At 43.2% G+C, this 23,609-nt stretch overlaps 1 protein-coding gene across 3 annotated transcripts; it reads left to right on the plus strand.

Moving 5' to 3' along the window:
* The first annotated feature begins 11,493 nt into the window (after positions 1–11,493).
* Positions 11,494–23,577, plus strand: stx16 (syntaxin 16). 3 transcript variants are annotated; one of them, XM_049023152.1, is made up of 8 exons: positions 11,494–12,011; positions 17,714–17,821; positions 18,036–18,176; positions 18,288–18,450; positions 18,580–18,671; positions 19,069–19,212; positions 19,801–19,881; positions 20,983–23,577. In XM_049023152.1, the coding sequence occupies exons 1-8, from the start codon at positions 11,880–11,882 to the stop codon at positions 21,085–21,087; spliced, it is 966 nt and encodes a 321-aa protein (XP_048879109.1). In that variant the 5' UTR covers positions 11,494–11,879; the 3' UTR covers positions 21,088–23,577. The 3 variants fall into 3 exon arrangements, with proteins under 3 accessions (XP_048879109.1, XP_048879110.1, XP_048879111.1); XM_049023153.1 differs by having other exon boundaries at positions 11,496–11,960; XM_049023154.1 differs by having other exon boundaries at positions 11,869–17,355.
* Positions 23,578–23,609: the final 32 nt, after the last annotated feature.

Genomic DNA, 23,609 nt, shown 5'->3' on the forward strand with positions numbered 1-23,609 from the left:
GAAAGGCTCTGTCTGACTCAGGAGTGCAGTATCTATGAAGATATCAGCTCATTCCCCTCTAGCATGAGATTACAAGTCTTGGCCAAAGGTCTGTTAGCTTCATTGCCTACATCTGCCATGTATAGAGAGAGCAGCCCAAGCTGGTTATCTTTCCAGGGCATTAGTTGGAATCCCCTACCACCCCCCCTTAATCTAATCAGTGGGCCACAGCACGCATCAATGAGCGCAGCCTCCATCAATTCGTCGCACAAATTTGTAACCTGGCATTTATGCCAACGTTTGGTTTTCCTCATCGAGGCCCCAATAACTCGCCGTCTGAGATCTTTCTTTCCTCCCATACGCCGACGGCCCGAGCCGCTGAACTTCACTAAACCGTTTAGCGATGGCTAAGTGGCCGCAAAAGAAAGGACATAAAAAATATTATGAGGCTTTATATTATTAAAAAGACGTGTTCTTTTTTTACATAAGTCATACTATCAGTCTTTTTGGGATTGATATAAATGGTTATAAAATAATATCCTTTTTTGTTTCAAGTTTGACGTCTCATTAAGGTTTCACATATACATCCGAGACAAAAGCATGCATTGCTGTCTTTGATAGGTGGTTAGTTGCCTGTTAGAACATGAGCGAATGATTTCTCTACAGTAATAATGTCATTTGCTATAAATGTGATAATTGTTTGGTTGGGTTGCTTGACTGGGCCCTTGGAAACCGTACGGTTTCCAACTTTGTTGTGTTGCAGCATCACTAAGTTACAGGGTTACTTCAGATAGTTCCGGAACTTTCCTTCGATCTCCGTCTGTCTTCGTCTGTCCCTATCCGCTTCCATCGTATCCAGTAGGACCTGTGGTGTTGTTATTCTTTATGCTATACCTGCTATACCACCTAACTTAACATCTTGCATTGTGTCTACAAATGATCCGTCTTATCCCCCCTCCCCAATTTATTTCACTGTCCTTTTGAAGATTTACGAACCCCCACCTCGGGAGGATGCATTTAGTTATTTCAGGAAAGAGATCAAAAGAAGACACTGTCAGCTTTGCAGGAGGATTAACTGTGTGTCTTAGCCCCCACGCAGGTGGCTGATCCGGTGTTTCCCGACACCAGTGGGCCCCCCTGGTATTTGTGACCCACTATTGTTCGTCTTTATACCATAACTGCATTTCCAAGGGCTTATGGTCTGGTATGTTTCAGGTTACCAAGGTTTGGGCTGGGGCTTGGGTTACTCTGGGGACAGGGGTTATTCCAAACGCCACACAGCATTTCTTGCTCTCGTCTGTATTTTTCCTTGTACAACAAAACCTGGCTAATGTAAAGCGTAGGGATCTCCTCCACTATTACTAGATCTCTGCAATAAACCCCTGTCTGTTGAAACATTAAAGATTCATGTGCTGATTTATTTTCAGTCAATTCCATGACATCTCGGCACAGAAATTCAGAGGTCTGGCCAATACACCAGATTGTTTCTTGAGGCCATCTCAGTTTTGTTTGTATATCTCGACGTGAAACGGTTCAGTCGTTGGAATTTACTTGACTGAAGGATGTGAGCTAAGCACTGGCAGTATCTCCTGTGACCGAAAATGTTTAAATGCCGTTTGGCTACATTTCGTCCACAGCAACATTCATCCGTCTTGTTTAAAGGTGAACACATGCTCAGATAAAAAACAAACTTTGTAATTCCAGCGCTGCTGCAGTAAACGGGGTTTCCCAGTGATGCGTTAAAGGTGACCCCACGGAAGTGTGTCGGATTGGAAAAGCCGTAAAGCACTGGCGAATTCAGCCTGGCCTCGGTACAGTAGGAGACTCTTTATGAGGTTTTCAGACCCTTTAAGTTTAACTGTTTCCGGGGCAGGGGACTGGGAACATTTGGGGCCTGGGTGGTGAGGGGCCCCGGGGGGAGGCAGTGGCTGTGCTGCATTAGCCATCGCCAAAGACCAGCAGGAACGCGCACATCCATCATCTGGGAGAGGCGGCGGCGGCGGGGGAAAGCAAATCCATTATGCTGACACCACCTACGCCCCAGGGAGGAGGCCCCGAGGCTGGGGACAGCAGCGGCCCGGCTCTGCTCACCCTCACACCTCGAGACCCCACTCCCCTGCATCTCACTCCCAGCTGCCCCCCATCTTGCATGGAGTGACCAGGGTTATCCAGGAAAGGGGGGGGAAAGGGGCCTTCAGAGATAAGCATCGGTCATACGGAACATCAAAGCTTCCTCCTGTGCGGGGGCTGTAAGGCTAATATGGTAGCACAAAGTTAGCATAGGCCAGTAGTGTGGCTAAGCTTCCATGAAAGCACTGAGAAAACCTTTCGACCATCTCTTTGCTGTGCTCTCGTTCAGACTGGGTGCTTTTATACGTTCAGGTTTTCCCAGCACATCAACCTTATCTAACGTATCAGATACACAGGGCTGGTGGTCTTGATCATTATACAGTCATTGAAAAGTGAGTTTTTATGATTAATAGGTGATTTGCACACATGTAAAATTTGCAAAATGCAAAACAAATGCATTTGGACAAGACAACGGCCAGACACTTACCAAATGTGGACCAGACATGGTGTACAGAACATGACACTATTTCACCGTTCATAGCCAACGGCAGAAGTACACTAGTGGCCACCTAGCATTTTTGGCATACCGCTTTAAAAGTGACTACATGAATATTGGCGGTAATGTTTATAAACATCAAAGAAATGTCACAAACATCACACATTGGACGATTAAAACACGTAACTGGAGCAACAGTTGAATAAAGTTCTCTAAAAAGTGTATCCACAATTTTGCCCACTAATGTAACTCTTTCAGGGCAAATTGATAGAGTAACAAAAATGAGTTTGTAAAACAAGCACTCCTCCCCACAGAGAACTAAATTAAAAAGCAGAGATTCCTCATCGCCGGCCAAACTGGAAGCAATTTACTGCAGTCTCCCAGGCTGGCTGGAAAACCACGGAGGAGCCTCAGCTAATTATCTCCACATCTATACATAAAAGGCTCCTACTGTCTCTGTGGTAGTAGAGGGAGTTAAGTCCCTGCGATACACATCTGTTACAGAGCTGCCCCAGAATTTCACTATCAAAGCCCAAAGAGAAAAGGTTTATTCATAGGATTGTGTTTATGAAAGCAGGTTTAGATTGGCAGCCTCTAATATGAGTAAAATCCCAATGCACACGCATAAAATTAAAATAAATATGGTTCTTGATCCAACTTCCAGCTGCTTATCCAATATAGCCTTACAGTTTGTCCAGAGCCAATCCCAAGAGGCAGAAGACAGAGGGTGCCATTCCATCACAGGGCACACACTCAAACGATCAATCAGTCACACACCACGGGCACGCCTACGGGCGCGGCAACTCATCTCACCGCATTTACTCACACTGCAGGGGGAAGCGGGGGCTGGAACATGCAACCTCTGCATGACACTGGAGGTGAGAGGCTACCACACTGGCCCGATATGGCTTTCCTCTTTCAACAAATTCACGTCGCACTGAGAATTGTTGGCGCCCGTGTTGCAACTATACGTAAGTGAGCCATGAGTATTGGATCTGATATCATGTTATTCTCGGTCCTTGTAGGGAACACGCTGGCGATGCAGCGCGGAGTCTCACATGCAAGGGCGAATACAGCAGGAAGCGATCGCCGTACCGTCCGCAGGGTCTCCGCCTCCTATTGATTTTGTGCTCAGTGACCCTTAAATGGCAAAATTGAAGGTAAGAAGGATGGACCCGGGTGTGGCCTGAGACGCAAGTTGCAATAAATCACAGTTTTTTTTTTCTTTCTCCGCACACCACTGGAAATGAATCAAAACGGCTCTCGCAAAACATCTGTTGTACTTGGCACCAGATTTCTCCCCAAACTACCATTCATAGAAGCAGCGTGACCAACCCCCCCCCCGAACCTACTTAAAGGACACATGCAGCCATAGTAACCTGAGCTGGAAAGTTAACCTTGAAACGACTGCAATATTAACAATTCCTAGGGAGGGATAAGTGTCTGGTTTTATGGAAGGTGCTGCCCTCTGGCAGGGGGCACTGTGGAGTCCGGCAGGGGACTTGCATGGTGTGCGATCCTTTGTTCCGTGGCAGTGATAGATGGTGAGAAAACACGGCAGCTGAACCGGCCGTTTATTCACCAGCCTCGTCCCTGAATCGCAGCGGAATGTTAAAGGCGCCTTTCTGGGCCTGGAACTGGCTGCTACCCCTCGGTCGCTCCCCTCCGTTTGGCTTTTTCCCACCTGCCTTCCTCTCCCTCACATTCTGCATTATACGTCGTACAAATCTAAGTCTCTCAATATTTCCTCACCTGCCCATCCCTCTCAGTGCAAACTCTGGCATATAGGCCAGGGGTATGCAAACTTATCCAGAGTGGTCTATGTGGGTTTTTGCTGCAGCTCCCTAATTAGATCACTAATTGAACTGAAGAGTCCTCACACCTGGGATTGAACAGCTGACCTAAAGGTTACCCCAAAACCCTGCATACACACCGGCCCTTTGCGGATAAGATTGGCCACCCCTGATAGAGGCAGAAGCTGGGAGTCAGAGGGGCATGAGGACCCTGGCAGATTCAGAGGTCCTACACTTTATAGGGGCCCCAAAATGTCCCCTTGGAGCCCCTCACATCTGACATGTTCTATTGGGGGTTATAAGGTGACGTTCTGTCAGGATTTCCAGAATTTTCAGCTTTGCCTCTACCTGGAAAGACGTGCCAGTAAATATTGGACTATTTTCCAGTGCAGCAGGCAGCTTCTGTGGCGCCGTATCCATCACAGCGTCCAGTCGCACCCACTGACGGCTCGGCCCGGTTGCCGTGCTGTGTGGAATTTCGCACCGTCTCCCGCACGCAGGTCAAGTGATCCCAGGCCTCCTGGAGTAGGCCGTCACCGCGGGATACGGCGCAGGCTGGGGCCTGCTGGGTACTCAGGGAGATAACGCCCCCCCCATTCAATAGGGCCATGTTTACAGAAGCTCAGCACAGGCGTTAGATAGCTTCACAGGTCACCGGGAGACACAGCCGGACCCCCGACGAAGCATCACTGATCGCAAAGTCCTATGACTGGGCCCTGATGTTGCACTACTGAGAAATATACTTAAATCTCTCCAGCATCGTGGTACTCAGCTATATTAAAGGATATTGAAACGATTGCTTTTGATAAAAGTGTTAGCTAAATTAGCACATTTTAGGATATACATCCTGCATATTAAGCTACCCTCCGTCGTACAATGTATGTATGTACCTGTATAAAAGTGAGATATAACTGCACAGACACAAGCAGACAAATATTTTTAAAATATTACAAGGACTATAAAGAAAACTTCATGAATGAGTGCAGAAAAATAGTCAACCGATGGATAATGTAAATAATAATATAACAAGTAGCAAAATGTAAGCATTAAAATGCATGATGGCTTTTGCGTAATTCTCCGCAGATCGGTGTTCTGCATGGGCAGTTTGGTAAATGAACAGGTGAATTTCCCTCCAGGTGAGGAACGTGTTGTGCCTTAAACCAAGCAAATAGACCGACACTCAGATACACAATGGCACTAGCAAGTGAAGATGAGTGTGTGTGTCTGCACCAGAATCCAGAGAGGGGCTGCTGGGTGCAACTGTTTATGAGGCGAGTTGATGGAATCTCGAGGCACTGAGTTTTGGCTGCGATATATGTTCGATGGGTATCTGGCAGCCTGCGGTGGGTAGTGCCTGGCAGCCTGAGGAGGGTGGTGCCTGGCAGCCTGTGGAGGGTGGTGCCTGGCAGCCTGCGGTGGGTGGCTGTGTTGCATTTCCAGCACATGCCTGGTTAGCCGTAGGTGCGAGGCCTCATCGCTGCCCTTGTTATGTGTTGACAGGTGTGACAGCGAGGTACGCCTCGATAATGAAGGTGTTGTGAGCCCTCAGTCTTATTGGAGGTGTGTTTGTCTATTCAGATTGAAATCCTACATCACTAGCCGTCAGGCATGTCTCCACCTAGTAAAATAACAGGTTTGAATAACCCCCCCCCACACACCCCTGTTACCGATCAGCCATATATAAAACCTACTGGGGTGGTTGCTAGACCCCCCATGAAAGGTATGTTGTTTTTATTACGTTATTTCTGGCAATGGGCCTGTTAGTACTAAGGACTAAGGGTTTACTCTGTGCATGTTTTCTCTGTGTGTTTTCTCTAAACATTACACGACAACATCCAAGCCAAATTCACCTATCGACAATTCATTCTAGATCAGGGTTCCCCAGTTCTGGTCCTGGAGAGCCAGGATCCAGTACAGTTTATAGATTTCTGTTCACACACCTACTGAACCTGGTGATTAGTTGTAATTGAGTGGAGAAACCAGCAAACTGTGACTGGAATTGGGGACCCTGTTCTAGATTCCATCAGGATGAGGGAATAATTATAGTCTGATAGACAAGGTACCTGCTTACCCATCATCCCGACATTATCCATTTCATCGAGAAGATCTATTCAGCGCAACACTGTTTATTCTGGATTTCAAATGGAGAAATACACACGCGTCAAAAGATCGAGCATTAATACTACCAGCTTATCTACATTTTTAATGATTTTTTAGGACTTCAGTATATATTCAATTATATAATTTGTCATCCATCCATCTATTTTCAGTACCTACTTACCCTATTTAAGGGGGTCTGGAGCCCATCCAGGAAACTAAGGGCGCAAGACGGGAAATAACCCAGGAAGGGGCGCTAACCCATCGCAGGGCACACTCACACACCATTCACTCACACACGCACACACTCACACACTATTCACTCACACACGCACACACTCACACACCATTCACTCACACACCAGTCACTCACACACCATTCACTCACACACCATTCACTCACACACGCACACACTCACACACCATTCACTCACACACCAGTCACTCACACACCAGTCACTCACACACCATTCACTCACACACCATTCACTCACACAAGCACACACTCACACACGCACACACTCACACACCATTCACTCACACACCAGTCACTCACACACCAGTCACTCACACACCAGTCACTCACACACCATTCACTCACACACGCACACACTCACACATGGGCAATTTAGTAACTCCAATTCACCTTGGCACATTTTTAGACTGTGGGGGGGGGGCTGGCATACCTGAAGAAAACCCCACAATGATATCAGGAGGACATACGATCTCCACTCAAACCCTAGTCTCAGATGTGAGGCAACGGTGCTAACCACAGCTAAATGTAGTGCAAGATTTGTACAAGCATAGCTTACTCTAGGTTGTTTTCTTTAATGGAGAGTGGGTGGGGACAGGTTTCAGGCCTGTTGTGAAACACAAACCAGATCTTTTCGGTCGTTCTGCCCTGCTACAGCCCAGCTGGGAGGAAGCTGTGCTTTAGAATGATACCCCCATCGCTCCTTCTTTTATCACCAGCTTCTACGCTCTACACCCATCGCTTCTTCCCATCTATATTTGCTGTCATTCCTTCATTCCTTCCTCATTCATCATTTCATCGCACCTCATATTGACCTGTCAATCCTTCACGGGTAAACAAGACCCCCACAGCGACAGCGGGGGAACTGTGCTCCCATCTGGAAAGAATGTAGGACTTGTAACGATTTCTTTAGCTAAAAAGTGACCTAAATCTGTAAATTCACCTGTCCGACAGGAAATATTTGTGGGGGTAAGTTTAGGGTTGGGGGTGAACAAGCCAGCCCGACGTCTGGACCTATCAAGGTTTTCATGCATTACATTGAATTTGACTGACTACCAGCTGTCAAACCTTATTCCGCTCATGAATCTTGGCCGCACCATTAGACCGGCGTGTTTATTGTTTTCGCTGACGGCGTTTTGGCAGTGTTTGGGGAAAAAGCAAGATTCATGCCCAAGTGTGGAGCTGGACTGGACTTTGAGAATAAACAGCTATCCAGCTGAACTGAAGGGAAACGATGCACATGACCGGCCATGTTACGTCGCACACGATAGAGACCACAGGATGGCAGGTAAGGCCTGTAAGACCACAGCCTTTATGAACAGCTCAAAGAAAATTCACGTAAGCTCTGGATGGAGAAGGAAACGTATTTAACCCCCTGTGACTCTTTATCAAAACGACAGTTTATGATGTCCCTAGAATACATCCCCATCTTAGGAACTTCTGTTTTCAGTATGATTTATATCATTCCTATTCATTTTAATACTAATTAATATATTAATACATTATTAAATCGGTTACAACGGATGAGTATCGAAAGTTGTGTTATTAATGAATAAACGAAACCTCAAAAAAGGGATTTTTGTGCTTGTACTGAAAAAAAAAAAGACAAATGTTTTACACGCCGTGAGAATGATGTGTGGTTCAGGGATCGTTTAACAGGCTCATTTATTATTGGTACAATTCCACAGAACGCTACCTGAAATCTGTAGCAATTATTCTTTGGCTAAATTCACAGACATTTCACCCCTGTGCTCTTTTTGTGTGTCGGAAACAGAATTCTTTTTCCGGGGTTTTCTGCCATGAGATTTCTATGCTTCTTTTTAAGGTGTTTGGTCAACTGATTGATATTAAAAAAATCATATGGTCTCTAATTTCAGTGACAGACTTATTGATGATATAGTTAAGGTCTTGTGCTTACTGAGCAAGTTTCATATTCATAAATCTCAAGTTCTTTCCAAAACCCCCAACTGTATCCTATTTTGCCAGTAGGTTATATTATTTTTTGATTACCTGCAATTCATTTGTAATAATAAGTAAGCCAGAAAAACAGCCCAGATATTAGAAAAAACTATTTGTTACTTGAATAGAGAAATTACTTTAGATTAATGTTTAGTAGGTATGCTCATCATTCTTTCTCTTTATGACTTGCTTGTTAAGTTTGTCAACAGCACGGCCGATCCCTTGCAGCATACATTTTATGTTTGTTTTTTTTTTTGTTATTGATGGTATGGATGTGTTGTATAAAACGCATTGTATGCTGAAGTGTTTCTATTTAATGAAAAAAATCAACAACAAAAAAATAGAATAATACACGTACTGCCACACTGTGGTCAATGTGGTTAATCGTATTCTGGAAGGTTATGTGTAACATTTCATCCAGGAGTCCTTCGCCTTCCATCCATCCATCCATCCATCTTCCAAATCGCTTATCCTACTGGGTCGCGGGGGGTCCGGAGCCTATCCCGGAAGCAATGGGCACGAGGCAGGGAACAACCCAGGATGGGGGGCCAGCCCATCGCAGTAGTTGTTGCATATGTTCTTTAAATTGTGTTTCTGGTTTGGTAGTTTGGATAGATAAAAATATATATATTTGCTTGATTGAACTGCATGAAATTAGAATTTGTGTGGTTAGTAATGAAAGTTTAAACCAAAGGCTCCAGAAATTACAGTTTGTCACGCTGAGTTTTAAAGTAGCTTCTATATGTATGTTGTACATTATGTTTTTCTGCTTAGGAATTTCCCCGTAGAAGTGACACACAAAAAGCAGACGAGAGAATGAAAAACAGCTTTTCGGAGAATCTAAAAACGGATACGCTGAAAGCGGACTTAAAAGACGCCAGATCACAGCGATGCAGCTGGTGTGAGATAAGAGCCTTATGATGGGAAAACCTCAGTATAGACTGGAAAAAACATTTTCGTTATGAATACCGAATTCATTTTCCATGTGTAGATCAGTATGTACGATTGGATTTGCTTTGTGACGGACATAAAGGAATTCAAGCTCAGGCTGTGTGATTCAGGCTCCTTGAAGATTAAGCGATGGGAGTTAGTTATGGTTTAACAAACGTTCTAGGATTATGTTAAAGGTTACAAAGGCAGGTCAAGTCACCGCCGGAAGATAACTGTGTTATGTTATTAATGAATAAACGGAATTAAATGGGATTAAAAACAGGGAGTAGAACCGAAAGCAGAATAATCTGTGTTTATGATAGCAATTGAATTGAATTAAGACGAAAGGGCTGTCACAAAAGAAATATGTAATTGTGTGTCTAAGTGTCTGTATGAGAAAAACAATCATTCAGATCAGTCTAACTGTGTAACTAGGTTTGGAGGGGCAACGGTTATTTGGCTGCTCACACACACATATACATAGTGTTATGCAAAAGTTTGGGCACCCCTGATAATATTCATGCTTTTCCTTTATGAATCACTGGTTGTTTGGAACAGCAATTTCAGTTAAATATATCATATAGCAGACAAACAGTGATATTTTAGAAGTGAAATTAAGTTTATAGGATTTACAGAAAGTATGCAATAATTATTTAAACAAAAATTAGGCAGGTGCATAAATTTGGGCACCCCAACAGAACAATTACATTAATATTTAGTAGATCCTCCTTTTGCAGAAATAACAGCCTCTAAACGCTTCCTATAGCTTCCAGTGAGAGTCTGGATTCTGGTTGAAGGTATTTTCGGCGATTCCCCCTTACAAAACATCTCCAGTTCAGTCAGGTTTGATGGTTTCCGAGCATGGACAGCCCACTTTAAATAACACCACAGATTTTCAGTAATAGATGGTGTGTGAGTGTGCCCTGCGATGGGCTGGCCCCCCATCCTGGGTTGTTCCCTGCCTCGTGCCCATTGCTTCCGGGATAGGCTCCGGACCCCCCGCGACCCAATAGGATAAGCGGTTTGGAAAATGGATGGATGGATGGATTTTCAATAATATTCAGGTCTGGGGACTGAGGTGGCCATTCCAGGACGTTGTACTTGTTCCTCTGCATGAATGTAGATTTTGAGCAGTGTTTAGGGTCGTTGTCTTGTTGAAGTATCCAGCCCGGCGCCATTTCAACTTTGTCACTGATTCCTGAACATTGTTCTCAAGTATCTGCTGATATTGACTGGAATCCATGTGACCCTCAACTTTAACAAGATTCCCAGCACCTGCACTGGCCACACAGCCCCACAGCATGATGGAACCGCCACCAAATGTTACTGTGGGTAGCAGGTGTTTGTCTTGGAATGCTGTGTTCTTCTCCCGCCATGCATACCGCCCCTTGTTATGTCCAAATGACTCAATTTTAGTTTCATCAGTCCCCTGCTTAATTTTGTTTGAATAATTATTGCACACTTTCTGTAAATCATATAAACTTCATTTCACTTTTGAAATATCACTGTGTTCGTCTGCTATATGATATATTTAACTGAAATTGCTGATCCAAACAACGAGTGATTCATAAAGGAAAAGCATGAAAATTATCAGGGGTGCCCAAACTTTTGCATAACACTGTATATGGGAGGAAAAAGCTAACTCCATATACACAGAAAGGAAACTTGTCTTAAGGGCCTAACGAGGACATTAAGTTTTTGGTAAAAGGATTCGAACCGGTGACTTTCCGTTCAATGGCACACACACTGCTGAGCCACATACAGCCCTCCCTGCCTTGTGCTCTGAGTTTCCTTAGATAGGCTTCAATCTCACCACAATCCTGATCCATTAATTGGCTAATTGCGGGACATAATATTAGATACAGTTGTAATAAATCACATCGATTAATTCAGGCGGACAGCGGTTACGAACTTCTTATGACCCCTTTGAGTCTCCGTAGGCACCACATCCATCACTTCCGGTCGCGGTCACGTCCGGTGAATGTCGCAGCTAAGCGGAGAGCTAAGGGAAGTTCAACCGTGGAGTTCTGTATTTACGCCTTCCCATCACATCCAGGCTATAACATGACCCAATCTTTGCTCCGAATCTAACCATAAAAAAGACAAACTGCATTGTGTTTTAAAACGCTACGCTCTTTATGCGTACGTACCGTCCAGTTCGTGCGGATTAGGAGGTTTGAGGGCGAGTCTCTCTGGGTGTTTGGCTAGTTAAATAACTAGCTAGCTAGCCGGCTAGCCAGAGGGGACTGCTTTGTTATTTAGCAGGTAGTAATAGTTAACATCCATATTGCTTGAGGGAGGCATGGCAACTAGGCGCCTGACTGATGCCTTCTTATTAATGCGGAACAATGCAATCCAAAACCGGCAGATTTTGGCTGAGCAAGTGAGTACACACGAGCCCCGTCGTGATCTGAGTACACGTAGCAATGCTGCGGTGAGTCTAACGTTAACCGTCTGGATTGTTTTGACTTTTTGTGTGTGTGTGTGTGTGTGTGTGTGTGTGTTAGTTTGCTAGTCAGCTAGGTGATCCTTCTTTAATATTAGGTAGCGAGATCATTGCTGCTCCGCTTAATGTTGTTAATCTCCTGTTTAACGCTGTGCTGCTAAGTGGCTTGCTGTCAGCCTGACAAACTAAATTATTTGTTGGTTCTGGCCTGCAGGGATAAACGCATAAATGCTCCGTGCCTTTTTGTTATTGGGCTGTATGTTATGGATGATCCAGGGTTATGGAATACGCCCGCTTTTTCGAGTTTAAATATACTATGTTACTTGGTTGTTTGGCAATAATAGGAACAAATGCTTGTTGCATGTGATTGCTTAATATTCCTGTGCATCTAAATTGCTTAACTGTCGTTTCATCTGATAACGGTTTTATCGGTTAATTGCACTAAGCATTTAACCGTTCGGGTCAAGTACTTTCCCCTGAGGTACAACCCGCTCTCCTCGAATTTGACCCGGCCACCTTAGGGTTACGAGTCCATATCGTTAATTACTATGCTTCTCCTTGCATTCTGGGATATTTGTATTTTATGTATTTTTTTTTTTAATTGGAAGACAAGATTTAAGGTTTCATTGTATAATAATAGTAATAAAATCGCAAGTGTATTTAAATTCAGACGCAGCGCTTTAAGTACCGCATCCAGGCCCGCTGTAAAGGCTGGTTTACAGGATGCGCCTTTCAGTATTTTAAGAAATGGACGTCACGCTTATTCTCCGGTTATTTTGAAATACAGTCCGTAAGATACGTATTAAAGTGCCTGTGCGCTTCATTTCAACGATAGGATTCAAGCTGACATCAGCTGCCTGTCCATTTATCCCTGTATTGCCAGGCCAGTCTCCCGGATATTTCTCGATTTTACGAGTCTCCTTAAGTGTTTCCAGTTTTCTTTGCGCTGACGCAGTTATCAGTTTGATCAATTAACTGGCAATTTCGACGATTTAAAGTGGAAATGAAACGTCGCCTCATTTCTCTGACCATCAGTGTGAATGAACGACTGCAGCAGTAGTGACAGGTTTGAGTCATAAAGCAAAAATGACAACTCTGTAATAATGCTGTTACGTTACTATTAAAACGCAAATCACAGTAGTAAATATTTACTTGTGTTTTTCCGTTGTGTACACAAGAGAAGAAAATTCCTTATATAGTAGCGTGGAAGGCAAACTCACAGGTGCATATAGAGCAGCAGGTAAATATGCCTGTGATCGATTCAAACAACAAAGCATTGTTAAGGATATGCAGCAAAATCTATTAAGGTTAATGGGTTAAATTTTGAAACAGTGCAATATCCTGGTGAATGATGGAAGATTCTAGAATAAAATTGTGTGGTGTTAATGATGCGTAGGTACACTGCTGGGCTTCTCCCCTCGAGGCTACTCTGCTGTTCCGTAGGGATGACTGAGAGTAATGGTGCTGTTTTCTCTTTGGGAAGGTTTTTACATTCCCATGCTTGTGTTGGTTAGCAAAGTACAGTAAAAATGTACCAGTGGCCCACATCACTAGAGAGATGTACCACAGGGGGGCCCAGGCTGAATTCCCAGCATGCTACGCATTAGGGCAGCACTTATTTAAGCTAGTTACTTACGGCTTTGCCTTTGAGGTGTCTTTATTGCAGCTGTCTTTCGGTTTATTTAGCAAATAACCACATTTCTGAGAGATCGTGAATGTCTTTATTCTCTGCTGATCGGTGCACTTAGTTCAGGGAAAATCAGGGCACAAATGACTGACAAGGAATTTAACCTGACCCTGCCAGTGCAAGGCAAACATACTCATGAGGGAAATGTGTAGAATTCAATAAGAAATTAAATTACTAGACTTAAATTTCCAAGCAAAAGGTTTACAGGAAAGTCCACTGACAGAAGTTTTGACAGGAGTGTTTACCAGAGTCATGCAGATATTCTCATCATTGTATGTGTGTCTTACTTCATCTACATTTTGTATATCTATGCCTTATGTGCTGTGGTTTTTAACTCTTTTGGTTCTGGAGATAAATTTACATTAGGAGTAGAGATTTGTATCGGTATCGGCGCCGATCCAGACGTTTTTGGCGGATCAGGTATTGGCCGTAGGATATGTGACCGATCCATGTCACATATACTTACTCGTTTAGTTATTGGCAGTCTCTAAAAACCATAATTCCTATTTTGTGTTAGATCTATTTGTACAATCAGTCGCACAACAGTTCTTTCACATTTTAGATGGCAAAAAAAAAAATTCTTTGAGGTGGGAGTAGCGTTTAATGACACATCCAACTAAACAAAGCACACGCAATTGTGTGAGACAACGTGAGCAATATGAAAAAAGGCAATGTATGATTTGGGAGTTGCTGTCCCGGGCTGTTAAAAAAATATGAATATATATAAAGTATAAATATATATTACACATTTATTATATTAAAATATTAAAGTAATAGGAGGTCTTGTATCAGAATCTGTATCAGCATCAGCAGTTGTGTATCAGAATCAGATCGTAACTGGAAAAATGTGGATCGGCGCATCCCTGATTGGGAGTCACTCCCTTAGAAGGGGGCTAAGGTGACCAAGTGTGTGTGTCCCCCATAATCCATTTTCTTATTTCAGCGTGTACATTAAAATTTTACCATGGAATGGTCAACGAGGCTGGTCTTTCATTTCCACTTGACTTTTGGCTTCTGAGACGAGTAAATTTATTAAATATGTAGCAGCTAGACGCGCAAAGGGAACTTCTGTAAGGGTTTTTTCGTTAACCTTTAGTAGCAAGTGTTCAATTTAAATCCTGGACCTCGGCATAAATTTATTGCAGTGATAAGGCAGCTGCAGGCGGGCAGGAGGCTGAATCACCCAAGTCAAATACAGCAGCATCGTGTTCTGATTGCTCTGATTGTTCTGATTGCTCTTAATTTAGGGATGTGAGATGGGATTTGCCTCTGTTTTGTTTTGCTGCTGTTATCTTAATATGCCTGCTTGTTGTGTGTATATATATATATTGCATGCGGTTTGCCTGCTTTTTTGGAATCATGCTGATGTGTTCTTGCTATGAGTGTTTCAGTTTGTGTTTGCTGGAAGTTCAGACCATCGTAACAATCTGTTTTGTCTTGTTTCTATGTAGATATCCTTTAAAAATTGGTGTTATCTAATTTGGATGCAAACTTGGATATTATGATGTTTGTGGGCAGTATACAGTTTACACTTGTAAACATTTCAACAGCGTGGCCTTTCAACTATGTTCAGAGCATAATTAATTTTTTCACGTATTGGATGTTATTTTGAAAAGTTACCACCTCAGAAACGTTACTTGCACTACAGTAATAATGCTGACAAAATTTGGAGGGTAAGCATTTGCTTTATATGATTGATTTCATGGAAACGATTTACCGGAGGCCCTGCTTGCTGCCAGCGATCGCCCGCCTACCTTAAATATTTTCTGGCTGGTGCATATCTTCAGTGTCCAGAACATGCATTTTGCTCATGGGGCCTCAAGATGTCACTGTGAGAGATATTGCTGTCTGGTGTGAGCTGGCCAGTTGCAGAACTTTCTTGGGCTCGCTGCAGATCCATTTTGTTAAAAGCTTCCCATACTGTATTAAACCATACCGAATGTCTATTTTCAATCCGTAATGTAAGTCTGCCATTTCAGCCTCCCAAGTTACTTCCTCAGTCTTCTACAGTCACGATTTTAGTACTTCATTAGGACCATATCCATGTTCCTTTTTGCTTGCATTTTAATTTTCTTGATTATCTATAAATCTGTGAATGAATATATCATGACACATATTGAATATATCACGATATCATGAATATATCATGACACTTATAAAAATTATCCATTTTAGAACTGCCAGTCGCAAGCAACTGTTATACTCCAATCCTAATTTGTTGCTATATGTGATCATGTGCTCACATTTGTTAATTTGCCTTGCTGTAAAACATTCTTGCTTTAAAATTGCTGGTCTGTCTGTCTGATCATTAGTTTTGCTGCTAATCAGGCAGAAAATTGTGTGTGTGTGTGTTTTTAAAACCTTTACATAAAATTCAAGTGGCCACAAGTTACTTTGCTAACTGCAAATCCAACTGAGTTGTTTCTGTAAATCAAATGAAAAGCTGGCAGTATTGATTTAATACAGATTTAACTGTCATAAATAGAGAGTTTTACGTAAATTTCCAGTTCTGGTGCCTGGTTACTTGGTACTGCCCAGAGGGTTGTTATCCTGTGAATTTACAGAAACAAATCTGTGACAATACTTTGCTTTTTCCATCTTTCTCTCACTCTCTTTTTATGCACTTGTATTCATCGTCTTTTCTCCACTGAAATTTACCCCCCTCCCCCCATAAATGCTTCTCTCTGCTTGAGGTGTTTAGTCCTTTTCAGAGGGAGGTGCCTCAAGAATGTTGTTTTGTCTATGCGAGTTTCCACTTTGTATGATCTTACTCTTCAGACAGTATTTACTATTTATGTAAATGTCAGTAACTCAAGGGCACTTGTTGTTAGAGCTAGTTGTTAAAAACTTGACTTTTACTTTTAGGGAGTACAGTGGTAAGTTCTCCTGCCAATGTTTTTTGAAGACAAAAATCAAAATATTGGCTACAGCATTTTCAGAACATCACACTAATTTACTCTATCATTTTTGTAAGCATTTGTAACATAAACATTTTTTTTTTTTATGCATGATCGCCTTGGGATTTTTGAGTGTTTATTTCAGTGTTTAGTGACGCTCATTTCAACACAGCTTTCATTCCATATGATTCAGCGTTCAGTGTCACTGAGGTATCAAAATGAAATGGCATTTCCTGTCAGCTCTGGGCTCATAACGAGCTTCTGCATTAATTAACCAGCCCTTTCGGTTCTTGTCCTGACCCCGCATGCATAAAAATATAGCTGAATAATCCTCTTTGACTCCAAAGCAGTGTGATTAAGCTCACGGGTTGAAGATCAGCTCTTTTTCCACTGAGTGTGTACCTCATTCATGTGCTGACATAATCATCACCATCATCTTTTTTCACTGAGTGTGTACCTCATTCATGTGCTGACATAATCATCACCATCATCTTTTTTCACTGAGTGTGTACCTCATTCATGTGCTGACGTCACGGTTTTGCACGGCTGCCAGTCCGTGCCGTCGTCCTGCCTTCACGGCAGGCGAGGTGCGCGCTGCACCCTGTGTGCGTGCGTGTTTGAGCCGCATGTCCGTCTCTGCACAGCGCCTTCTGCTCATCTGCTCTCACACCTGTCCCCCTCGCTTATCTCCCTCTCCCCACTGGATGGGCCTTTTGCTGGGATCCTCTAATCACAGGAGCTGGATGAGGTACTTTGATTCCCATGATTCTCCTAACAGTGGCAGTGTCTTTGATCCTCTCTGTACCTATTTTTTTTTTATTTTTTATTTTTTTAAAAAAGAAGAATCTAGATCTACTGAAAGTATTATTTTGTACTTGTTGGCTTTTCTTTTGCTGTGTTTTGTTTACTGGTAGAAAAAAACACTACTTATGTCCCCAGTTCGTTAGTCCCTTTCGGTTTGCTTTGTTGTTGTTGTTTTGGTGGTGTCACAGTACCATTGTGAAATAGTTCAGGATGTCTTTTGATTAACCAGTGTATGTTAAAAAAATTGTACCGTTTACTTTGCCCCCCCCCACCTCCCATTGTCTACTACCCCTCTGTGTCAGCTGGTCGACGACCGCATGGCTCTGGTGTCGGGGGTCAGTTTGGACCCAGAAGCTGCTATTGGAGTCACCAAAAGGCTGTCCCCAAAGTGGGTGGATGGGGTGGATGAGGTAGGTGAGGAAGGAAGGCGTTAATTCTTAAAGCGACAGGGATCAAAAGGTACATAGTAGAAACTAGTTTTCAACCATTTCTGATGATTCACTTTAAGCTAGCATTAATTTGTTGATTATTTATAAGCGAGTTGAATCGTCAAAAAATGTGTTTTTTTTTTTGAGAATGTCTCGTGTGACCTTTAACCTGCCGTCACGTGCATCTGTCCGGCAGATTCAGTATGACATCACACGGATACGGCAGAAGATGAAGGAGCTCGCCAGCCTGCACGACAAGCACATGAACCGACCCACGCTGGACGACAGCAGTGAGGAGGAGCATGCGATTGAGATCACCACGCAGGAGATTACGCAGGTAAGGTGCCACGGGGCGGCTGCGGGGCGGCTGCGGGGCGGCTGCGGGGCGGCTACACTGGCGGCGGTCGTCCTCCGGCTCCTTAAAAATGGACGACCTGGCCTTCCCCAGATGTTCCACCGCTGTCAGCGCTCTGTGACCGGCCTGCAGACTCGCTGTGGCCACTGCACCCAGCAGGAGGAGCGTCTGCTCCGCAATGTGGTGTCCTCTCTGGCCCAAAGTTTGCAGGACCTGTCCACCAGCTTCCGGCACACGCAGTCTGACTACCTGAAACGTGAGTGTGGAGCCGCCCCTGCCCTGCCTTCATAGGCGTCGTATCCTCTCCTCATCCCCCTTCTTTCTCACTTGGACGTTCTCCTAGCATGTCGGCTTTTAAATTCCTTTTATTATTGATTTTATGCAGGCATGAAAAATCGAGAGGAGCGGTCTAAGCACTTTTTTGACACGTCCGGCCCACTTATGGAGGAGGATGAAGACATGGCCCTCTATGACCGGGTGAGAGACAGCTTAGATTCACAAGACCTGGCGCTAGTGCATATACGCTATGGTTGCAATGGGTTAAATATTTATTATTTTGCTGTGTGAAGTTGAATAGTTAAAAAATTAAGTAGTTTTCTCAGTTTTTAAGCTGATATTCTGTATTGGAAAATGTTGGTTGTAATGTGTATGAAATATGTAACTGTAATCCAAACAATAGATCAATGTAGTATTCAATTTTCTTTAGCCATGTGACGCTTTAGTGGTGAAATACTACTAAATTACACGCAAAAGACCTTTTTAAACAGTTGAAAAGTAGTGTCTCCTGCTGTGCTTTGACTTCTGTTCCAAAATCAGAGAGCTGTGGCTAATGGACCGTCAACGCCTTTGTTTATGGGATGTCTCGTCCTTCCAGGGATTCACAGACGACCAGCTGCTCTTGGTGGAGCAGAATACAGTTATGGTGGAGGAGAGAGAGCGGGAGATCCGGCAAATCGTTCAGTCCATCTCAGACCTCAACGAGATCTTTCGGGATCTAGCCTCCATGGTGGTGGAGCAGGTGTGTGGTGTCTGATGCATCCTCCCAGTATGGATAGCTAATCTGGTGGGGACATTCATTTTGCCTTTTCGTTGGGACCTAACGAGGGCTGGTATCAAGTTCAAGCCAGTTGACTAATGAACCAGACTGAGACTGGTTGCCTGTTCTTAGCCATTAGTATGCGAGTGAGTCAGTTAGATTCCTATAGCCTGGTTTTGATGAACTTTGTCGGTTCACTGTGGAATTTGACTAAGTTTGTGTGCTGGTTTGGTGGAGAATGTTGGTAGCGTTTACATCAAATCTGTCCATATAAATATTTTAGTGAAATGTAAGTCAACTCATTCACCGCAAGGCTTCAGAAAAACTTATATGGGCTGATCTCAAAAACAGGGAAAATTGAACTTACTTGAATTTAATTTTTTTTACATTTTTTTTAAACTTCTGCTGCTGTAGCCATACAAATCGGTTTTTGCTTATGTTGATGGTGAACTTAACCTTGCAAACGAGCATGTTCGGGGGCACAGTTTTGTATCCAGTCGGAGGGGGGGGGGGGCGATGATTTTTGAAAGGTTACAGTTTAGCAGAATTTTGTTTCCCACTCGCTGTCAGGGCACTGTACTCGACAGAATCGACTTCAACGTGGAGCAAGCCTGCGTCAAAACGGACGATGGATTAAAACAACTGCAGAAGGTGAGGAGGTGCTGCCGGGAAAGCCTGTGATCACAGAGCCTTGATCATTACCGACAAATACATGCACATGTGTTGTGAGTGAACCGTCCTGACATTTTTAAAGGTGCTGTTAATGCAGTTTTAGTCCAACCATTCAGCGATTTTCCCCCAGAAGGTGGGGGACATGAGGCAGGGCGTGCTCAAGACCCAATGCCACATACACGCACTCTCAGAGTTATGCTCTGTCGGGTATTAGGCATCACCAGTTCGCTCGAACCAAATTTTACGAGGGGAATCCACACAAACATAAGGAAAGTGTGCAAGCTTCACGCACCGAGAGCTGTGGTCAGACCTATAAACGGGTGTCTGCCCGACCACCAGGGTGACATGCGGTCAGTTGACTTCAAACCCAGTTCAGTACCTCATCATTTCTGCTGAACCTTGTTACTCCTCAGCAACAAGGGCTGCTGAGAGTTCTCCTTCATATACAAGCATATGCGTCATCATTATGGAATATGACTGTGCTAGATGGTCATCTCGGTCCGTTCCAGATCTTGGTGTCTGATCCGGGTGTTTATGCTTTGGGATGTCTGGCCCTATCATCCTGTTGACTTCTTGCAGCTCTCATGTTTTCCAGGTTGCATTAGGGCAGATCTGATGCCCTGAAGATCAGGTCTCAAAGGTCATTGATGGTCGTTATGATCCTCACGTTCCCCAATCTGGACCTGCAGGGTCTTAACTTTACTCTGCCAGACTAAATTTAAATGAATATATCATACAGTGTCATTAAGAAAGTAGGCCTTTAAGTCCAGGGGTTCTTGTATCCATGTAACAGGATGTCATCCATGTATTTCAAGCACACAGTTCAAATTTAGGTGAACTGGAGTGTCTAAATGTCCCATAGTTTGTGTGGTGCTGCTCTGTGATGGACTGGCATTCCAGCCAAGGAGTCCCTCTGCTTCGTGGAAACATCCAACCTTGTGTTGTATGTATGTTTAAGAAAATGAATTGATGGATGTAACAGTTACACAAATGCAGGATGTTTTGGAAACTTGAAGCTCCTTAGCCCACATTTGAGTTTTGTGACAATCTTCATCTCAATCTTTCATTCTTTTGTTACAGGCTGAACAATATCAGAAGAAGAACCGCAAGATGCTATTCATTTTAATTCTGTTTGTCATCGTCGTCATCCTGATAATTGTCCTTTTCGGTGTGAAATTACGTTAAGTGGGTTCTATGCTTTTACGGCGTGTTGTGTATGTGTTCTGTGTGTGTGAAAGTCTTGTGTGTCATCCAATCAGAGCTGCCTTTTCCGAATGTAAATTGGATCTAATCAGCCACTGTACATGTCTAACTTAAAGCCAGTTGCTGCGTCCTGTTGGCACCTTATACTTCAAAAGTTCGGGAATTTGTAAAAATGCATGAATCCAAAGCAGGAGGATCCCTTTTTATTTATTAACTGCCTGCCCCTTTAACCAGGCTGCTCTCATCTGGATTAAAAAAAAAAGGTAGAAAGGATGTTTCCCACCCCAAAAAAGGGGCAGTGACACTGTGGAACAACCGCATCCCTTGTCTAGTTAGCCATGACCTCATGCCACAGCATGTTTAAAGGCAAAGCACTACACACTCGGCTCGTCCCTGGGCCTCTCATTGAACTGCAGGCCACCTGCCATTGCCGGTGGTCGACGATGGGGCCTGTGGCCTCGCCGAACCGCCTTCCTCCGTTCTTCTCCTTTCTGCATCTGTGGCTTTCTTAACGAGGTCCATATCTTAATTGACCACGAGATTTATTTTGTCGATTTTTGTTTTGTTTTGTTTTTTCTTTGTGTTTGTTTCAGTCTTGTGAACGTTTGCACACATGGTTTACACTGAAAAGGAGATCTAGGGGTGGCACTGCAGTGGTCAACATCCGCCTGACTACCCGCACCACACGCTCCTCTGCATTAAGGCCTCCTCCCCTTATTTGTCTCTCTGGATCTCTTCAACCGATGTGCACATACTGAAAGACTGAGAAGTATGCTTTCCTCTGTCTGTTGATACGTTATTCTGTATCATTTCAAATCATATTTATTTAAAGTCTAAAATCAAGTTGTAAGTGTAAAAAATATATTAAGTTTTATGGTCTGTGGCTTCTGATTTAATGGGGTTGGTTAAAGAAAATTGAGCCTGAAGGTGGTAATGTTATGAAAGGTCAGCTCGATTACACACTGAGCAAGCAGCACGGGTCCTGAACAAGGATAGCTGATCTTTCAATGGGAGAAATGCAGCACATCTTACCATACTCTGGTGCTCATCTCCATTTAGGGAGGTGAGCGAAAGATGAAATATTTATTTAGATGAGAAAGTGTTAAACCTAGGCTTCTGTTCCCAGAGTTCCTCAGAAAGGCGCTTTGAATCTGTCTCAGCCTCAAAATTCTCCAGAATGTTAAGAAAATGGAGTTTGTTGTAGATGCTCCGCTCAGTGTTAGATCAGTCTTTATCATTCCTGTTCCTGGGGCGCTCCAAAAACGTGCTTCGCTTGCCCTCCCCCCAATTATAAATGCGTCATACATTCAGGGAGTTGTCTCTCACCTTTTCACTGAACATTAAAATTGACGTCTTTTCACATCAATATTTCTTCTATGTGAATTAATTGTACATGACAAATGCTTGATGATAAGTATACATTCCCCAGTGTTTCATTAGCTGGTACTGATCTGTACTACATATATAAAAGAAAACACAAACGTTTTTTTTTTTTTAACAATTGGGGAGGGGCGGGTGTTTTACACATACATCCCCAGGAACTTTTTTTTTTTTGGTCAATGTGTTGAACCAAGAGCAACAGCAGCAGAGTACGAGTTCTTTTGGAATATTCCACCATGCGTAGTTTGGTAAAGGTAAACAGACGGTTAAATCGGGGATGGTTAAAATGGCGGAAGACTCATTTGCTGTACCCTGTTCTATTTGTGAAAAATGCCATGTAAAATTATCTAGGCATTGTAATTCTGTCTGTGAACATGCATTCAAATGTCATGATGGTACTGTATATCTGCTGGGGTTTTATAAAGATTGTGGATTTTTAAAAAAAAATAAATGCAGAAATATTTATGATGATCATATTACTTTGAATAACTGGATATATTGCCTTCTGGGTTACGCTGTTGCGTAGGTATTTTTACATTAGCAGGATATTAAACAGATTGACTCCATATCGATTTTCTTGTAGCTTAATGTTTGTTTTCATCCTAGTGTTTTGGCTTGGTACAGACAATGTTTCTTTCAAGCCTTAATACAAAGTTATGAATAACAATCCCAAAAAACTGGCATTAGTGTTCAACAAGCAGGAGGGGATTGTTATGTATTTTGAATGCTAGTTGCATATATTATGAAATTGTTGTATGACTGCACAGTAAAGGATGTGTTAAGTCTGGCGATAAATAGCAAAATTGAAATATGGCACTCCATGAGACAATCTTACACAATATTAATTTTGTACTTTTGCATCACTCCTAATGATTGACGAATTATAGGAGGTACCTGGGAAACTGTCACAGGATAACGGGTGTGCTGCTCCGTCCGAGAACCTCTACCTAAAGAGTATTCCCGTAAAATACAAACACTGTTCCACTGTGAACTGAAGTCTTTGTGCAAATGCATACTGCCTATTTAAATCTTATTGTTCCGGTCAAATTATGTCCGTGTTCAATAAAGATGACCATCTGGGTATTTAAAAGACTGGAAGCTGTGAGTTTATTTTTGACCTGAAT

The sequence above is a fragment of the Brienomyrus brachyistius genome, chromosome 8, assembly GCF_023856365.1.
Source record: "Brienomyrus brachyistius isolate T26 chromosome 8, BBRACH_0.4, whole genome shotgun sequence".
NCBI classification, from domain to species: domain Eukaryota; kingdom Metazoa; phylum Chordata; class Actinopteri; order Osteoglossiformes; family Mormyridae; genus Brienomyrus; species Brienomyrus brachyistius.